The sequence below is a fragment of the Mytilus edulis genome, chromosome 6 (genome assembly GCF_963676685.1).
Source record: "Mytilus edulis chromosome 6, xbMytEdul2.2, whole genome shotgun sequence".
NCBI classification, from domain to species: Eukaryota; Metazoa; Mollusca; class Bivalvia; order Mytilida; family Mytilidae; genus Mytilus; species Mytilus edulis.
The window spans coordinates 91,114,377-91,135,436 of NC_092349.1; the positions used below are offsets into that span (position 1 = coordinate 91,114,377).

Sequence of the window (21,060 nt, forward strand, 5' to 3'; positions counted from 1 at the left end):
GGAAGGTTGGGATTGATTTTGGGAGTTTTGGTCCCAACATTTTAGGAATTAGGGGCCAAAAAGGGCCCAAATAAGCATTTTCTTGGTTTTCGCACTATAACTTTAGTTTAAGTAAATAGAAATCAATCTATGAAATTTTGACACAAGGTTTATGACCACTAAAGGAAGGTTGGGATTGATTTTGGGAGTTTTAGTTCAAACAGTTTAGGAATTAGGGGCCAAAAAGGGCCCAAATAAGCATTATTCTTGGTTTTCGCACAATAACTTTAGTATTAGTAAATAGAAATCAATGAAAAAGTCCAAAGGGTCCAAAATTAAACTAAGTTTGATTTTAACAAAAATTAAATCCTTGGGGTTCTTCGATATGCTGAATCTAAAAATGTACTTAGATTTTGTTTATTGGCCCAGTTTTCAAGTTGGTTCAAATCAGGATCCAAAATTATTATATTAAGTATTGTGCAATAGAAAGAAATTTTTCAATTGCACAGTATTCAGCAATAGCAAGAAATTTTCAATTGCACAGTATTGTGTAATAGCAAGAAATTTTCAATTGCTCAGTATTGTGCAATAGCAAGAAATCTTCAATTGTACAGTATTGTGGAATAGCAAATATATTTTCCATTGCACAGTATTGCGCAATAGCAAGAAATATCTAATTGACAATATTGTGCAATAGCAAGAAATTTTCAATTGATTGGAGTTATCTTTCTTTGTCCATAATAGTAGTTAAATCAACTTAAATCATTGTTTTATACAATATACAATGTATATTCACTTTTACTACCAACTGATAAATTAAAACAATCTTTACCATTCAGTGATAACAAGCACCTTTTGTTACATTTTAATATTTTATGATGTATTTAAATGAGTAGTTATTGTTGCAAACTCCATAAGAAATTTGAATTGAGATCAGTTTTGGAAAAAGGGAAAGGGGGATGTGAAAAAAATGGGGGGGGGGGGGGGGTAAATTTTTCTCATTTCAGATTTCATAAATAAAAAGAAAATTTCTTTCAACAGCATAGTGAATTGCTCAAAGGCAAAAAAAATATTTTAAGTTCATTAGACCACATTCATTCTGTGTCCGAAACCTATGCTGTGTCAACTATTTAATCACAATCAAAATTTAGAGCTGAATCCCGCTTGAATGTTGTGTCCATACTTGCCCCAACCGTTCAGGGTTCAACCTCTGCGGTCGTATAAAGCTGCGCCCTGCGGAGCATCTGGTTCACTTTTTTGGTCTTTTGGAAAATGTTGTTTGTGCTGTTTTTAGACCCTTCTACAACGAAATTTGTTTTACATGCATACGTATGAAAATTGCGGGTTTTAGCTCACCTGGCCCGAAGGGCCAAGTGAGCTTTTCCCATCACTTTGCGTCCGTCGTCCGTCGTCGTCGTCCGTCGTCGTCGTTAACTTTTACAAAAACCTTCTCCTCTGAAACTACTGGGCCAAATTAAACCAAACTTGGCCACAATCATCATTTGGGTATTTAGTTAAAAAAATGTGTCCGGTGACCCGGCCAACCTACCAAGATGGCCGCCATGGCTAAAAATAGAACATAGGGGTAAAATGCAGTTTTTGGCTTATAAATAAAAAAACCAAAGCATTTAGAGCAAATCTGACATGGGGTAAAATTGTTTATCAGGTCAAGATCTATCTGCCTTAAAATTTTCAGACCAATCGGACAACCCGTTGTTGGATTGCTTCCCCTGAATTGGTAATTTTATGGAAATTTTGCAGTTTTTTATACGACCGCAAAATTTGAAAATTTTTTCGTCGTATATTGCTATCACGTTGGCGTCGGCGTCGTCGTCGTCGTCGTCGTCGTCCGGCGTCCGAATACTTTTAGTTTTCGCACTCTAACTTTAGTAAAAGTGAATGGAAATCTATGAAATTTTAACACAAGGTTTATGACCACAAAAGGAAGGTTGGTATTGATTTTGGGAGTTTTGGTCCCAACATTTTAGGAATTAGGGGCCAAAAAGGGCCCAAATAAGCATTTTCTTGGTTTTCGCACTATAACTTTAGTTTAAGTAAATAGAAATCTATGAAATTTTGACACAAGGTTTATGACCACAAAAGAACGGTTGGGATTGATTTTGGGAGTTTAGGTTTCAAAAGTTTAGGAATTAGGGGCCAAAAAAGGGCCCAAATAAGCATTATTCTTGGTTTTCGCACAATAACTTTAGTTTAAGTAAATAGAAATCAATGAAATTTAAACACAATGTTAATGACTACAAAAGGAAGGTCGGTATTGATTTTGGGAGTTTAGGTCCCAACAGTTTAGGAATTAGGGGCCAGAAAGGGACCCAAATAAGCATTTTTCTTGGTTTTCGCACCATAACGTTAGTATAAGTAAATAGAAATCTATGAAATTTAAACACAAGGTTTATGACCATAAAAGGAAGGTTGGTATTGATTTTGGGAGTTTTGGTCCCAACAGAATAAGGGGCCCAAAGGGTCCAAAATTAAACTTTGTTTGATTTCATCAAAATTGAATAATTGGGGTTCTTTGATATGCCGAATCTAACTGTCATGACTGTGTATGTAGATTCTTAACTTTTGATCCCGTTTTCAAATTGGTCTACATTAAGGTCCAAAGGGTCCAAAATTAAACTTAGTTTGATTTTGACAAAAAATGAATCAGTTAGGTTCTTTGATATGCTGAATCTAAAAATGTACTTAGATTCTTGATTATTGGCCCAGTTTTCAAGTTGGTCCAAATCAGGGTCCAAAATTAAACTTTGTTTGATTTCATCAAAAATTGAATAAATGGGGTTCTTTGATATACCAAATCTAACTGTGTATGTAGATTCTTCATTTTTGGTCCTGTTTTCAAATTGGTCTACACTAAAGTCCAAAGGGTCCAAAATTAAACTTAGTCTGATTTCAACAAAAATTGAAATCTTGGGGTTCTTTGATATGCTGAATCCAAAAATGTACTTAGATTTTTTATTATGGGCCCAGTTTTCAAGTTGGTCCAAATCAGGATCTAAAATTATTATATTAAGTGTTGTGCAATAGCAAGTCTTTTCAATTGCACAGTATTGCGCAATGGCAAGAAATATCTAATTGCACAATATTGTGAAATAGCAATTTTTTTTTTAATTAGAGTTATCTTTCTTTGTCCAGAATAGTAAGCAAGAAATATCTAATTGCAAAATATTGTGCAATAGCAAGATTTTTTTTTAATTGGAGTTATCTTTCTTTGTCCAGAATCAACTTAAATCTTTGTTATATACAATATACAATGTATATTCACTTTTTACTACCAACTGATAAATTATAATAAATAACATTCAGTGATAACAAGCAGTTTTTTTTACATCTTAATATTTTATGATGTATTTAAATGAGTAGTTATTGTTGCAAACTCCATTAGAAATTTTAATTGAGATTAGTTTTGGAATAAGGGAAAGGGGGATGTGATTAAAAAAATTGGGTTCAATTTTTCTCATTTGAAATTTCATAAATAAAAAAGAAAATTTCTTCAAACATTTTTATGCCCCACCTACGATAGTAGAGGGGCATTATGTTTTCTGGTCTATGCGTCCGTCTGTCCGTCCGTCCGTCTGTTCGTTCGTCCGTCCGTTCGTCCGTCCGTTTGTCCCGCTTCAGGTTAAAGTTTTTGGTCAAGGTAGTTTTTGATGAAGTTTAAGTCTAATCGACTTCAAACTTAGTACACATGTCCCCTATGATATGATCTTTCTAATTTTAATGCCAAATTAGAGTTTTTACCCCAATTTCACGGTCCACTGAACATGGAAAATGATAGTGCGAGTGGGGCATTCGTGTACTGAGGACACATTCTTGTTTTGAGAGGATTAATATTCAACAGCATAGTGAATTGCTCTAAGAGAAAACAAAAATTTTAAGTTCATTAGAACACATTCATTCTGTGTCAGAAACCTATGCTGTGTCAACTATTTAATCACAATCCAAATTTAGAGCTGAATCCAGCTTGAATGTTGTGTCCATACTTGCCCCAACCGTTCAGGGTTCAACCTCTGCGGTCGTATAAAGCTACGCCCTGCGGAGCATATGGTTGCTGATTATCTTGAATATTATTATAGATAGAGATAAACTGTAAACAGCAATAATGTTCAGCAAAGTAAGATTAACAAATAAGTCAACATGACCGAAATGGTCAATTGACCCCCTAAGGAGTTATTGTCCTTTATAGTCAATTTTCAACAATTTTTATAAAATTTGTAAATTTTTACTAACATTTTCCACTGAAACTACTGGGCCAAGTTCATTAAAGATAGAGATAATTGTAAGGAGCAATGATGTTCAGTAAAGTAAAATGTACAAACACATCACCATCACCAAAATACAATTTTGTGATGAATCCATCTGCTTCCTTTGTTTAATAGTCACATAGACCAAGGTGAGCGACACAGGCTCTTTAGAGCATCTAGTTATCCAACGCAATCATAGGTTTGAACGTAGTTTTTTATTTAGACTCGTTTATATTTTTTTGTTTGGGCTTGTATCATATTTTCCTTCCGGGTTACACGATCCGTTCATCCTATATTGACTCTTAAAATTTTAAGAGTCGATCTGAAATTGAGGGTAAATTATATGGCCTTCCAAATACCGTTTCGATCCCTAACATCACTGAAGAGACATATATTGTTGAAATCTAGATCTGGTGTACAAAAAAAATATTGACACCTTGTGTTTGTGGCATGACATCTTGGTCACAAGTTTATCGTTTTTCTGTTTAGTATTAAATTTATATTAAGATCCATTTTGTTACATCTTGTGATCAATTTTATTTGGGAATCGCCAATGGCAGTCAGCAGGGTTTAAGAACATCAGTTGTTCGACCTGTTAGTCAAATGCGTTTTGTTTAAATATACTTTTTCACTTTTTTGGTCTTTTGGAAAATGTTGTTTGTGCTGTTTTTAGATCCTTCTACAACGAAATTTGTTTTACATGTACACGTATAAAAACATTAACGGTACCAATTTTCTTGCACCAAATGCGCATTTCGACAATACATGTCTCTTCAGTGATGACTGCCATTGCCAAATAAAATTGATCACAAGATGTAACAAAATGGATCTTAATATAAATTTAATACTAAACAGAAACAAAATTACTTGTGCCCACGATGTTATGCCACAACCATAAGGTGTCAATATTTTTTTTGTACACCAGATCCAGATTTCGACAATAAATGTCTCTTCAGTGATGTTAGGGATCGAAACGGTATTTGGAAGGCCATATATAATTTACCCTCATTTTTAGATAGACTCTTGAATATATATATATATATATATGTCGTGTACATTTTATTATTTTGTACAGGTTATAACTTGTACAAAATTTTCATACAAGTAATTTCTCGTATGATGCCATCATACAGGTTGTTACTTGTATAAATATAATTGTACAAGTAATAACCTGTACACATTTTGTGGATAAAAAGATAATAACTTGTACAACTCACTATCTTTCGTATTTTTTGAAATTTATATTGTGTTTGTTTTTTTGTTCTTATTTACAAGTGTTTATCAGTATTATTTTTGAAATGTGAGAAGTTTACAGATGAACGAACGACGTAATACTTTTGGGAGGAGCCAACTATAGGGTCACTTCCGAATAAAGCTGTAATTTTAAGTACCTTTTTTTCTGTTCAATTTATAAGAGAAACAGGTTATATCGAAATAATGAAAAAGAACTGAATTACAGAAATCGGTCAAATTCTACAATAGTTTAGTTTAAAAACAGCTTATTTAAAAAAAATTATAAAAAATATAGGTCACCGATGAGTTAAAAAAGATATTTCAATTTAAATGATACAAGTTGGCATGTTTGGACCAAAGGGAGATAATTTCGAGCTTTTTCAATGACACATACATTTTTATACGCCCGTCAAAATTTTGACGGGACGTATTATGGTATACAAATGTCCGGTGTCCGTCCGTCTGTCTGTCTGTCTGTCCGTCCGTCTGTCCGTCTGTCCGTCTGTCCGGCGTAAACATGTCGCACCGTCACTTGAGAACGACTCATCCAAATTTCATGAAACTTAAAATAGTTGTTTCTTATGATGGTCAAATGATCTGTATACTTTTTGGTGAAAATAAAATTTAAACTTTTTGAGTTACGGCACTTTATAACTAAAACAGGGGTGTGTTTTTTTCACATGTCGCACTGTATCTCAAAAACGATTCTTGATTAAGACTTAAAACTTTAAACACTTCTTAGTTATATTAATCTCAATATCTGTATACTTTTTGGTGATGATTCAAAATTTCATTTTTGTGTTATTGAGTATTTTGTAAAAAAGGGGGAGGTTTTTTTTTACATGTCGCGCCATATCTCAAAAACTATTTATGATTATTGCTTAAAACTTTAAACACTTCTTAGTTATATTAATCTCAATATCTGTATACTTTTTGGTGATGATTCAAAATTTCATTTTTGAGTTATTGAGTATTTTGTAAAAAAGGGGGAGGTTTTTTTTACATGTCGCGCCATATCTCAAAAACAATTTATGATTATTGCTTAAAACTTTACACACTTCTTTTTTCTATTAATCTAAAGATCTGTATACTTTTTGGTGATTATTCAAAATTTTATTTTTGAGTTATTGAGTATTTTGTAAAACAGGGGAGGGTTTTTTACATGTCGCGTCGTATCTCAAAAATAAGTTATGATTATTGCTTAAAACTTTACACACTTCTTTGATATATTAATCTAAAGATCTGTATACTTTTTGGTTTTGATTAAAAATTTTATTTTGGTAATATTTAGTTTTTGTAAAAAAAACAGGGTGGGGGTTTTCACATGTCCCGCCGTGTCTCTAAAACAATATATGGTTATTGCTTAAAACTTTCTCATAAACTATTTATGATTATTGCATAAGACTTCCACATAAGACGTCGGGCGTATCATGCGCTCATGGCGCAGCTGTTTATTAAAGTCATCTGGGGACAAAACGAAATTATTTTTTCGGATGTTTTTTGTACCATATAATAAAATAACAGCTAATAAAGTAAGAAATAAAATTTGTAATGATAACAAATATTTTTATTTGTTTTCTGAAATTTTTGTACCTTCGAGTCTCCTTAACAATATACTTTTAAAACTCTGTAAAAATGCAATTAATTATAATAATTATATTCATTTTTTGTTCTATTCGTATAAATAAAGGCAACAGTAGTATACCGCTGTTCAAAACTCATAAATCCAGGAAAAAAAAACAAAATCGGGGTAACAAACTAAAACGAAGGGAAACGCATTAAATATAAGAGGAGAACAACGACATAACACCGAAACGTAACACACACATAAACGGACCAAGCATCAGACAAAACACCACGAGAATAACAAATATAACATGAAAACCAAATACATGAATTTGGGATAGACAAGTACCGTGCCACGTCTGATCTCAATATCTCAAAAATAATTTTTGCAGGTCAATATTTAATTCTACCACAGTTATCTTGATCATTGTCATCGTTCTATCACAAACAGCACAAGGAAACAACTCAGATACAAATCGTAAGTATTTTAAAAATTCAGACTATAATTAAAGAGATTTTTGTCACGGCGCATCTCTTTCTTAAAACCTGATACAATTTGCATGACAAATTGTGTTAGATATGTTAGATTTTGCCGATATTTATACCCGCAATATTACACGATTCTTGGATTTGCTTTTGTTCAAAACTTCTGGCAAAAAGCTTTATTTGCTCAACATCGCGTTGAAAACAACAATGTAAATTCTGGTGTAACTCATTCGATTGTTCGATCTTTTTTTTCCAGATGCTCTTTTTATAATGATTTGATTCTGTCATTAACAAAATTGGTAATAAAACGACTATGTACGTTCATTCTCGTGTAAACAGTTTCGTCCTTACCGATTTTGTGTCAACTTTTTGACTACATTTGAAGCATTGTTCAGTGTTTAACTGTTATTCTACACATCTCAGTTGTTCTTATATGAAGGCATGTATACTATATTATCTTCTTTTAATTAAAAAAAAAGTCGCTTGAAAAAACTCTTCGTCAAAATATTACCATTGGAGAATAATTTGTACATGTGTCGGTGTCCATGTTATCATATGCAATGTTCAATAATAAATTAATGTTACACAGAAGTGGTTTATTGGAAATTAATGACTAAGCCTGCATATTTTGGTGGAAATATTGACCTTGAATGCACAATCAAGACAGAGGAAACTTCAGCGCCAATGTCATGGATTAGAATACCCAATGGAGAAACAATAGCCTCCGACCAAATACCAACAGATGATGAAAAATATGGAATAACTGTTAAATATGATGCAACAGAAATGATATACAATTTGACAATAAAACGGTTAAATTCAGCTGATGTAAATCGAGTCTACAGATGCGATTTTGGATTCCATTCGTATGCAGACAACCTTCTGCTAAACGACAAAGACTTCATTTGTAAGTAACTTTGATAAAGTTTGATTTCACATCCTTTTTTCATCAGATGATTCTATGCATTCAACAAACCGGAACGTTTGGTTGGAAATATTAACAGCCATTTTAAAAGAGCACGTATGGGGTGAGGTCAAATGCATTGTAACAAGCCTCTTCCTGTACTTAAAATGTCAACAAACTCTTTGCAGGATTTGGATGAAAAACATGTGTTTGATGGCCGTTCCATTCTGTTGGATTTGTCTACCTTATAAACTATACTAACACACATTTCATATATATATATATATATATATATAAGTCTATAAAAACGACCAACCAGCAAATTTACTATGTACCGGATTGTCTAGAATAGGCGATACTATGCAGATAAGGAAAAAATTATATCAGTCTAAAGATTTGCACAACGGTACTGATATTATGGTATTATTGCGTAACAATTTTCATATTGGCTTAGTTATAGGTCCGAGGGTACCATATTGGCCTGAGGCGAAGCCGAAGGCCAATATGGCTGCCCGAGGACCTATAACTAAGCCAATATGAAAATTGTTACGCAATGATACCTTTATTAATTAACCAGTCCAATATGAACTCTAGCCGGGCCAATATGAAGATTGAAAATAGTGTGAAAATCTGACATTCAGGACTTCAATAGTAGTGATTTGAATATGTATCAATGAAAATTGAGGATTTTAATCAAAACAATAAAATAGTAACAATTTTATTAAATAATCAACAGTAAATAAACACAACAAGTAAAAAACATGTTTTTATCTAGTTTTCAGATTAAAGCTCTTGGCTGCAGTTTATAGTATTCTTTCTTTCCCCTGAGTATATGTTAATATTGAAAACACCACCTGTTATAGTTGCACCTGCAAACATGGCCATTGGGTTGTCATGTTTGTTAGCAGTTTGATTATTTGTATTTGATACATTTGCATTTAAATTATTATGAACTAATGTATTTGAGTTTGAAAGTTCACAAGGTTCCTCTGAATCTGATGTCGTCTGTAAATCTGAGTTCGGCAACATGACCTTAGATATTGTGTGAGAAGCTTGTTGCTGTTGTTCAATAGACGGTACTGAATAATGAGTTAAGGTACTAATGCCTTTCCAGCCTCCTAATTGAGCAACTTCATTGGCAGGTCTACCATTTTGAAGTAGTGTGGTAGCAAAAGTTTTACGTCCCGAATGATTAACCTTTCTTCCTTGAAGATCTCCTTTTTCTGCCATATTTTTTACCATTTTACCTAATTTATCTTTGCCTATGGTTTGGCGAGTGTACCATATTTCCTCATGTTTATTATCTAAAGGCCTCAAATAAAATCTATGTTCATCAGTTAATGTGTCTTGAGGTCTATGCCGTTTGTATTCCTTGTAAACATGAATAGGGCAATTACTTCCTCCTTCCCCGAAAATCTTTGGCGTAATATCCCGGAAATCCCTGCTTTTTGCTCCACTACGGGTTTTGGTGCTTCTTTCTGAAAAAAGTATGCTTATGTCAATATTTAAAGAAGAATTATCCTTCCTGTCTGTACAAAACTTTCACTTTTATATAACAAAAAACATGTATTGCATAGTAAATAAGATTTGTTTTGATAAATATAAAACAATGGTTAATATCCTTAAAAGCACAAATTACCAACTTTTGTCAGGACTGTTGTACATGTACATCCATTATCCACAGAAGTATATATTCTGTGATTTCTAAAAGATTTAAAATATCAACTATTTAAATGATGGAAATCATAACATAATCTCACCATTAAATTCCAAATACTCCTTTCCATCAGATGTAGCTTTTAACTTGACATCTCCCCATGTCATGTTAACATGGTCTTGTCGACCTCGTAGACCAAAGTATGTTGCATTATTTAAAAAACACAGCATTCAGTTATGCATCAGGGTTTTCTGGAAAAAGAAAAAAAAAGAACTTAACTAAAATACATGTATCTTAATGTAAATATCCAACTTAAAATAGTATTTAAAGGACAAATACTGTATCAAAATGCAAAAGACCTCTGGAGACACTCTCATTGTTCAAGACCTTATGTGTATTTTAAACATTTTTTATTAGAACAACCATTTAATAATCAGGGATGGATAGAGGGCGACAAGGAAATAAAATAATTTGTTTGCCACAAGATTAGAAAAATGTTTAATTAAAAGTTACTGACTGACACGCTGGAATACAACATTTTTTTTAAACTTACGTGTTCCAATAACGCCTTTCTCCCTCAAGATTTGGATTTCCTCAGTCGTCAAAGGTTCAGCTCTGTTTGGCTTACTGCCCTTGCCCAATGACTTTAATGCCTTTCGCTTCGCTTCTAATACCCGTCTTGTGTGGTTGAACTCAGGATCCTTTTTAATACTGAAACATTAAAGAAAAGATATGCATAATATCTGACATGTAATTTTTGTATGTACATGTTTTATACTTATAGCAAAGAGAAACCAAGGAATATTCATTGTACACAAGCTTAAGATCATCAAAACCACATTGACCCAGATGATATATATAGTTTTTACCAAAAAAAAATGACACAAGGCTAAAATTAAAATATTGGCACTGAATATTCGAGTCATAATGCTTGACAGAATAATGCAAAGGCTATCATGCTATATCAAGACAAGGGAGTTACATGTCTCACAGATATCAAATAATCTACATGAAAATAATCGTACCTTATAATACTTTTTGAGTCCTTCAAATGTCTATCCAAGCTGTTGAACATAGAGGATAAAGAGTCAGGCTCATATTCGTCACCATTTTTCTTCAGGACTCCAAGAAAAAATCTTGATAACAGACTGTCCAAGTCTTTGGCAGGTATTTCCACTGAATCACGCATTTCTCCAACAGATATGAAAAAATCCAGCATCACTTTCAAGTCACTCTTTGTTTTAGTTTTTGTGTTCTTGTTAACACTTAAAGCTAGAAAAGAGTCAGTGTCTTCATCAGTGACAGAGCGAAACCTCTTGCTACTCGAGCTATTTTCTTTGTCTGATTCGTCAATCTCATGATTCTGTGCATTTTCAATGTCCTGCAGAATTTCATTTGGGAAGTTGAAATTCGCTGAAACAACTTCTTCCAGAATCAAATTTCCTTCCCCATTGACATCCGCGAGATTTCTCTTGATGTACTCTGCCTCCCTATTAGATAAATCGTCGTAGTGAAAATAGTCTTCAACTAACGCATCCATCGCATCATCTATATTTTTTATAGAGCTATTGCTCCATCGTTTTGTTGTCATTTTCTCCTGTCAGACGACACTAGCCGTAGTTCTCTAGAGTTATCGGGATTTCAACCGATTAGTCTAGAGCTAATCGAATATGCTAATATTGGGCTTGCTAAACCCGGGCCAATACGGAAAAATCCGTATTGGCCTTATAGGACAAAATTATCGATTTGGCAGTTTTACTCGTATTTAGTCAAATAAGCTCCAGTTAATTAATAAAAGATGTTATAATACAAAAATGTTGTTATTAAATCGTTTACAATATTGTTAAAACTTGTGACACTTGAAGAATGCCATTTGTTGAGCCGAAATATTTGTCAACACGATTTAATAACAACATTTTCGTATTATAACATCTTATATCAGTACCGTTGTGCAAATCTTTAGACTGATATATATATATATATATATATATATATATATCAGAAGTTTTCTTACTTTAATGCAGATTAATTTGCTTCAACCCACATAAAACATGACAAATTATGCTAGATGTTCTCATTGGAACACGGAATAGATAATCAAAGCGATACGTTTTCATCTCGATAAGATATTTTATAGAATTAAAATGTAGTAAATGTAACTAACTGAAGGCAACCAAAAGGCTTTCAACAATGAAATCGTATAGTTATAAAAGCCTCAACTTGAAAAATTAAGAAACAATTCAATTGGGGAAAATTTAATTTAATATTAAAACAATTTACCAATATATAAAATTGACTAACGCGAAAAACGACAACGGGACTGGCACATTACGAATGTAGAGGTGTTAGTTTTGTTTGTGAGTCTAAGTAGTGACTGTGGTGATTACTAGCCAGTAAACACTGAGGCTTAAGGCTTATGAGCCCTTTTATAGCCATTTTTGTACGAATTTTTCAAACATCAATTGTATCAAAACTACAGATATAATGAATAAAAGAGGGACGAAAGATACCAAAAGGGACAGTCAAACTCATAAATCTAAAACAAACTGACAACGCCATGGCTAAAAATGAAAAGACAAACAGACAAACAATAATACACATGACACAACATAGAAAAACCAAACAATAAACAACACGAACCCCACCAAAATATAGGGGTGATCTCAGGTGCTCCGGAAGGGTAGGCAGATCCTGCTCCACATGTGGCACCCGTCGTGTTGCTTGTGTGATATCAAATCCGGTAAATAGTCTAATTCGGTAGGTCACATTCATGAAAGGGAAGGGGATTGTAGTTACGACGTAAGGAACATATCCGATATCATTTATCCAAAATACCTCTGAGTCACTACAGTCGAGCGCACCCTAAAAGGTGTACTTGATTTGGTCCATATTTTTATTTGTTTTAACCAATAACTACATCAATAAACTTGTTTTTAGGAAATCAATGCCAGCACTGCATGCAATTTTCCTATATCTATCAGTCATCAAATTGCCAAATATGATAGTACAAGGATAAAGGCTGTGGATTTTCTATAACATTTCCATGTTTAGCCTTGAATCAACAGAAGGGTACATAATCATTAAAGTTCGAACTCAGCTTGTGCAGGTGCACTCGACTACAATCTTAATTGACTCGATTGTCAGATTTCCTATCGAAGGTTGCTGGTTTTTCTCCTGGCATTCCGGCTTTATCCACCAATAAAATCTGGCCATCACGAAATAGCCCCAAAACAGTGCTTAAAAGTGGCGTTAAACAAATGTTAAAACACAAAAACTCTAAATTAAATCGAATTAAACATCTTTTTGTCTTGTAACAGTAGTTATACTAGTAAAGATCAGTTTTGCATTTAAATTTTGTTAACAGACAAATATACAAATATACATATGCATTACAGCAAGACCTAAGGAAAAAGATATGAAGTATAATTTCAGCTTAATTGAAAGAACATTATCTGGGACAGTCAAGATTGAAAATGGTTATCCTGAACCGTTATGCTCTGGGATATTCGAGGTATTTAATATTTCATAAATTTATTGTACAATAGCTTTTGTCAAATGCAAAATATCTAATCAATTTTAACATTTTATTTGAACACGAAGTAGCCTAATGGTTGAATGGATGAAACTAAAAGCATTATTACAAATATCTTGCATATGATGTCGTTTCATCAATAACACTTTTTCCTATTGACGCGTGAAATACAAGTCAGCTATGCATTGATAATTGTCTTGTTTATTGTCTAACTGGTGTGTCATTTACTTTTTATGTTCATTCTCACTATATTTATAAAGTCTGGAAATGATTTTTTTAGGGAAATAATCTTTCTGAAGGCATGAGAATAAATAGTACGAACGGCTCTTCCATATTCTTTAATACAAATATTGAAGTGACATACAGCACAGACATTTGCAGAGGATTTGTAAATGTGACATGCCGTTATGGTGACTACGAGCTCCATATCATTCAACTGGTTGATGTTTGCTCAGGTGATTAGATTTATAACATAAGTTTCAAATGTTCTCCTGGTAATATAATTGTTGTATTAAAAGAAGTACGCTATTTGTTTTTGGCTCTTTTTGTTTTAATTGTTTTAAATAATTCACACATATTATTCGCACGAATCTGTTTAGAAAGGTGTATGGCGAGTTTGGCCAATTATATCAGTATTAAGATCTGCAAATACCGATAAAAAGTTGTTAATTCCCGTTTTATTTTCAATTTCGGGGATAAGTTTAAGACTTACAATCTTAATTTCGTTAACATGTTACAACACTCGGTTGATAAGATGACAAAAACCATAAAAAGACTGAAAAAAATGAGTTGAATGTTTTTGCAGTATGCGGTTGCAGTCTTGTGATTGATTGTTCCATAGGCTTACATGCTAAACAGCTGATCTTTGAAAATAAAAAAAATAAAAAATGTTACATAGAAAAAAAAATCATGTTCATACTAATGTGAAATTGTGATTTAATCGAAACAAAAGTGGGTCATGTACGAAGAATAAAAAGTTACGTAACCCTCAAATCTTTTTTCTTTTTTCTACTTTCTGTTTGCTGTTTTTACTAGGCCATACCACTTCCAGTAAACATGATATCCTTCCAGTTTCCTGGATTGATATCCCTAAAAATATGCAAGATTTTTTAAAATCTATATATATGTTTCAATTCAGCATAAACCTATAATCGAAAAGAAAAAATTGAGTACAGAAAAAAATTCAGAAACAAATTGACTTTTTTGTTTTCATCCATCGGAAACTGGAGTTGTAATACAAGACTGGTACCATGTCATTGAAGATAGGTTGAAGATATTGACTTAATATTTGATATATAATGTACATCATGACAATGATTCTGGTAATTTTTTTTTAATATTGAAGGTAATATCTCTGTTTACAGTTTTTACCTATCTTTTTAACTTTTGGAGATAACGACCAAACAAATACCAAAAATGTATTTAAAAAATGACATGTAAAAGCAATTACTTCTGAAAGAGTGGCCCAAATGTTAAAGTCTTTCTTGCATTTTTGTGGTTCTTTTACTGCCGATTATTCTCATTGTTGCAGTTTGCAGTTTCCTTTATAATGTGTAAAATATATAAAATACAAGAAATTGGGAAAACACAATATTGCCATTGAAGGACTAGTTAGTACAAATACATTTTTAATGAGTTTACCTTGCCAACTTACTACTACAGGTGACGCCAAACGACGACAGACGCCAACTAGTAGCAATTGTTTAGTTGGTCTAAAGGCATATAGCATCTACATAGTGCCCCTTTTCAATTGTTTTCCACTTACTTGAACGTGGAAAGTAAACATTGAACTTGATGATCAGTGGTTGTCGTGTGTTAATATGGTTCATACGCGTTATTCGGTTCTCGTTTTTGTATAAGACCGTTGGTTTTCCTGTTTGAATTGTTATACACTTGTCATTATTGGAGTCCTTTATAGCTTGCCATTCGGTGTGACTCAAGGGCTTTGTATTGAAAGCCTTGCGGGGACCTTCATAGTTTACTTTTACAAATTGCTCATACCACACCTTCTAACATCTATGGCAAATATTCCAAAAGAGGGTCAATATGAGTTTTTGATTTTAACGAACGCAACCTATCTATTACTGGTAAATTATTCAACCAGGGATATCGTTATCATAAATTACTTAAAAACTTTACTAAATTTTTTCATAGATATAAAGATTAAGTTTTGAAGTTTGGTTGTACCTGTAGAAAACGTATTTCAAACGGGATAGCACATCCTCATTTTTACGGAAATGTTGTTAACCGTGCCCTGAAATTTAGAAATGATCCATGTAAACTTGCTGCTCCTTTAAATAAACTTATTCTAAAAGGTTACCTATTTTATTGGTATAAATATTGATGTTGTTATCAGTAGATTAAAAGCTAACTAAATATTACTAGTATGTTATATACATATACATTTTCATGGATCTACAATCTGTCAATACCTGTAACTTGGCATTGCACAAGGTCATGTTTTTCTCTGGCTGTTTATGACGTCTTTACACTAAATCCATTGTTGGATGTGTACGGATTGATTGTTTAGTCTTAGAGGCATGATTTTTTATTAGTTGTTTGTGGCTTTGAACTAGCTGTCAGATAATTGCGAGTACTCTCAGATCTGTTCATTGTGTCTTTTTGTGTCGGAATGTATAAGTACCCGGCCACGTTCACTTGTATTTTTTGTCTATTTGATGAGTTAAGCCTTTTTCAACTGATTTTTATAGTTCGTTCTTATGTTGTACTGTTAAACCACTGTCACATGTTAGGGGAGGGTTGGGATGCCGCTAACATGTTTAACCCCGCCACATTATTTATGTTTGTGCCTGTCCCAAGTCAGGAGCCTGTAATTCAGTGATTGTCGTTTGTTTATGTGTTACATATTTGTATTTCGTTCATTTTTTAACATAAATAAGGCCGTTAGTTTTCTCGTTTGAATTGTTTTACATTGTCTTATCGGGGCCTTTTATAGCTAACTATGCGGTATGGGCTTTGCTCGTTGTCGCAGGCCGTACGGTGACCCATAGTTGTTAATGTTTGTGTAATTTTGGTCTTTTGTGGATAGTTGTCTCATTGGCGATCATACCACATCTTCTTTTTTTATATCTTCAAGAACTAGTTTAGTGGTTCAATGTTGTTCTTTTTTTCTCATTTCTGCTCTCTTATACATTCCGTTTCTCCTTAATCCAACATCTTATTTCTGTCTTACATTATTCATTTGTCATTATAAAAAAGATGTGGTATGATTGCCAATAAAGGAGACAACTATCCACACGATACTAATTGACACAGAAAATAACAACTATAGGTCACCGTTCGGCCTTCAAAAATGACAAAACAGTTCAAACGAGAAAACTAACGGCCTAATGTTTGTACAAAAAATACATAAACGAACTACAAATATGTAAGACATAAACAAACGACAATCACTAAATTTAAAACAGACTCCTGACTTGGTACAATCACATACATACAAGTTTTATAAGTTTTATAAATCGACAATAAACAAATTTTAGGGAACTGTCTTTGTTTGTGGGTTAGGAATTCCATATCATCTTTTATATAACGTAGACTAGTATCAAACGAAAAAGTGTCTTTAGTGTTTGATCTATAAAATTACTCGAACGTTGGGGTGTAGATGTTAATAGGATGTGTTGCATGTTGAAACCTGTTGAACATATCCTATGAATATTTGTTTTGTGAACTTTATTTTCTGATTGGAAAATGACTTTAAAAAACGGGAAAATGGCATTACAGATATACATATTTCTAGAACAGTTTCATAAAAAAAAACCAATAACCAGCCAGACAAGTTATTCTGTAGGTTACAACCCATTTAAAGCTTCTGTGAAAATATATATCATACTGCTTATCTTCAATAAAGGGATTTTAAATTTTCAAAGTTAAGATTGTGAGTTGTGAATTTTATTTGATGTTAATGCAAAATCAAATAAAATTCACACAAAAAACAACAATTATGACGAACAAAACTAACCATTCTTCTTTCTTTTTTAAGTATGTTTTATGTATAAACCTTTTCACTTATAGATATCCTTCAGTCGATGTTCAAACATTCGATAAAAAAATATGATTTGTTAAAAATATTCCTATAGTTTAAACTGTAACGGATAATTATTTATTTGAAGTTTCATCTGAGTCCAAGGCAAATATTGTAGCAGTTATCATTGGATCGTTATTAGTAGTCACGGTCGCAGTTGTGGGCATTTTTTTGTTGAAAAAGAAATTGAAAGGAAGCCTAGAGTCATGTTGTAAGTTGTTACTATTAAATGTTGACCTTTATATAGTTGAAATGAAAATCTAGTGCATCGTGTGGCGTTAATTGCATTTAGTCATAGGGCGACACCTCTGCACTCGGATTAAGGTAGATTGAGTGTCTAAATTATAATCCATAGAATTTGTTAATAATTTACCAAAATGTAGTTTATTTCATGTTTTTATTTTTTAAATAACAATGGGACACAGGGCTTTTTTCCACGCTACAGGTTGTGCAAAATTGACAGATTTCGTATAGATTATGCATTGAAAACCTAAAGTTCTGCCATATAACGAAAACTACACCAAAAGAGTTTTGAGATGAAATATAGTTAGCTCTATTATTACAATTTCCGATAAGAAAAAACACAAATCGGATCACGATCTACATAGTGCCCCTTTTCAATTGTTTTCCACTTACTTGAACGTCCTTCCATCAGTCCGTCAGTCCATCAGTTCATCAGTCCGTCAGTCCGTCAGTCTGTCAGTCAGTCCGTCCGTCCCATGAATATTTTTCGTCACATTTTTCTCATGAACTATAATACAAGGATTTCTGAAATTTGGTTTAAGGGTTAATATAAGTCAGCTATACCTTGTGATGCGTTTTCAGATTCATCACTCGACAACTTCCTGTTTACCGAACACTTGGATATTTTTACACAATTAATATTATCCACTTGCGGCGGGGGTATCATCAGTGAGCAGTAGCTCGCAGTTTCACTTGTTTTAACTGAGTTATCTGCTCTTACATTTGAGTTGCCTTTACTTATGTGGCAAAGTTGGAAAAAATTGAATCAAACAAAAATATTCTGTTTTTATACGACCGCAGACATTTGGTTTTCGCACTATAACTTTAGTATAATTATAAGTAAATGGAAATCTATGAAATGTTAACACAAGGTTTATGACCACAAAAGGAAGGTTGGGATCGTTTTTAAGAGTTGAAGTCACAACAGTTTAGGAATTAGGGGCAAAAAAAGGAGCCCAAATAATCATTTTTCTTGGTTTACGCACCATAACTTTAGTATAAGTAAATAGAATTCTATGAAATTTAAACACAAGGTTTATGACCATTAAAGGAAGATGGGATTGAATTTGGAAGTTTTGGTCCCAAAAGTTTAGGAATAAGGGGACCAAAGGGTCCAAAATTAAACTTTGTTTGATTTCATCAAAAATTGAATAATTGGGGTTCTCTACTGTGTATGTAGATTCTTAATTGTTGGTCCAGTTTATTTACAACCACTGGGTCGATGCCACTGATGGTGGAGATTGATTTCCCCGAGGGTATCACAAGCCCAGTAGTCAGCACTATTTGTGCTGACATGAATTGTCATTGATATGGTTTTATATATAAATTTACTGTTTACAAATTTTGGATTTTTTTGAAATACTAAGGCTTTTCTACCTCAGGCATAGATTACCTTAGCTGTATTTGGCAAAACTTTTAGGAATTTTGGTTCTCAATGCTCTTCAACTTCGTACTTTATTTGGCCTTTCGTTTTTCTTTTTTACTTTTTTGGATTCGAGCGTCACTGATGGGTCTTTTGTAGACGAAACGCGCGTTTGGCGTATATACTTAATTAAAGTCCTGGTAACTATGATGAGTTTATTTTTAAATTGGTCTACCTTAAAGTCCAAAGGGTCCAAAATTAAACTAAGTTTGATTTTAACAACAATTGAATTCTTGGGCTTCTTTGATATGCTGAATCTAAACATGTACTTCGATTTTTTATTATGGGCCCAGTTTTCAAGTTGGTCCAAATGAGGATCCAAAATTATTATATTAAGTATTGTGCAGTAGCAAGACATTTTTAATTGCACAGTATCAGCAATAGCTAGAAATCTTTAATTGCACAGTATTGTTTACATAGTTTATAATAATATCAGACCAATTTCACTGCTCCATAATTCTAAGACATAATATAAACTTTGAGCGTACATGAATAAAACCAAACCAGGACAAGTAAAGAGATACCAGTCCATGGGGGAGATACAAACATTTATTACAGCAAATGTCACTTAAACAATATCTTCAGGTAGGTAGGGTGTCTTCCTCCATCTTGCATTTTGAAACACCAGAAAACAATTGGTCTAGATCTTTATTCAAATGTGCGAATTTTGATGCGTAAGAATTTTCATTTAATATAGAAAATAAGGTGTTTTATCATATTTATGGTTGTATTTTACAAACAAAAAAACAGGTCACGGAGAAAAAATACTCATGTCAAACACATAAAACAAATTGATTTATAACATTATAAATTGTAATAATAAGTATTCCTAGTTTCTAACTCCAGTTAAAGGTTGAAACATACAATGATATCAAAGCTGCAAAAAAAAAAAATAATGTTTTTTCGTTACGTGGAATTAAGCAAAATTGTAGTCTTTGTAGAAATATTTCATAACCATAACATTTTTTTTTGGTTTTATTTCAGTACCCTCATCTGGTGGAAGAACAACTGAAAATCATAGGTAAATGTTAAAACATTGTTTATTTAAATGTATTGCATAAAGAATTGTCTATTATAAAAATCCGTGTTGATGAGCTCCAATTTTAAGGGCATACGATACAGTTACTGGGGAGGTAATGACGTTGCTAACCTAAAACCCCTATTTTTTAAAACAACATTTTGTTTCATTTTGCAGGGAGATTATGTGGACCAAATTTTATAAAATTGTAAATAGTGCTAAAGATGTGAAATCAAAACTGCAGGATTGCTAATGTGCATCGTCAATATACAACTATCATAGCAGGATCATGAAGACGTTTAACTAAACATCTTTCTAAGTGCCGACAACTATTCTTTCTACAATAAAAGATGGCATTCAAAAATATTGTTATGAGTTATATATAACCAGTGGTAAAAAAACAGATGTGGACTCTTAAACATTCTAAAGATCAACTAACAATCTGCAATTTTGCAGCAACATTAAAACTTTTTATAATTCTACGCTATACACTACTATTCCCCATGCTCAGTTGAAGGATCGACTTAACCATCTTATTAAAAAGAGTTTTTGTCTATATAAATGGGAATCGTTGATACAAATTTCTTGTTTTGGGTTATAAGATTCTAATTTTGTAAAGAACCATACTGAAAATATACTAAAGATGATGTATTAAAAAACATTTTGATCGACAATTAGGTGTTGAATTAGGAGAATTGCTATTAAAACAGACGGT

The 21,060-nt window shown here is 32.7% G+C and overlaps 2 protein-coding genes across 2 annotated transcripts in view; one reads left to right on the forward strand and one right to left on the reverse strand.

The window, feature by feature from the left end:
- The window catches only part of LOC139528883 (uncharacterized), a 35,614-nt gene extending 15,205 nt beyond the window's left edge, over positions 1 to 20,409 (forward strand). Inside the window, exons 2-7 of the mRNA XM_071325118.1 lie at positions 7,433 to 7,518; positions 8,116 to 8,433; positions 13,483 to 13,598; positions 13,900 to 14,074; positions 17,750 to 17,872; positions 20,312 to 20,409. Coding sequence (XP_071181219.1) covers positions 7,433 to 7,518; positions 8,116 to 8,433; positions 13,483 to 13,598; positions 13,900 to 14,074; positions 17,750 to 17,872; positions 20,312 to 20,352 — 859 coding nt within the window. The 3' untranslated portion in view covers positions 20,353 to 20,409. The remainder of the gene's footprint in view (positions 1 to 7,432; positions 7,519 to 8,115; positions 8,434 to 13,482; positions 13,599 to 13,899; positions 14,075 to 17,749; positions 17,873 to 20,311) is intronic.
- Positions 9,101 to 10,327, reverse strand: LOC139528881 (uncharacterized). Its single transcript, XM_071325116.1, has 2 exons — positions 10,191 to 10,327; positions 9,101 to 9,908 (listed from the first exon to the last, which is right to left on the reverse strand). Exons 1-2 carry the CDS (start codon positions 10,315 to 10,317, stop codon positions 9,214 to 9,216), a joined length of 822 nt encoding a protein of 273 aa, XP_071181217.1. The 5' UTR covers positions 10,318 to 10,327; the 3' UTR covers positions 9,101 to 9,213.
- Positions 20,410 to 21,060: the final 651 nt, after the last annotated feature.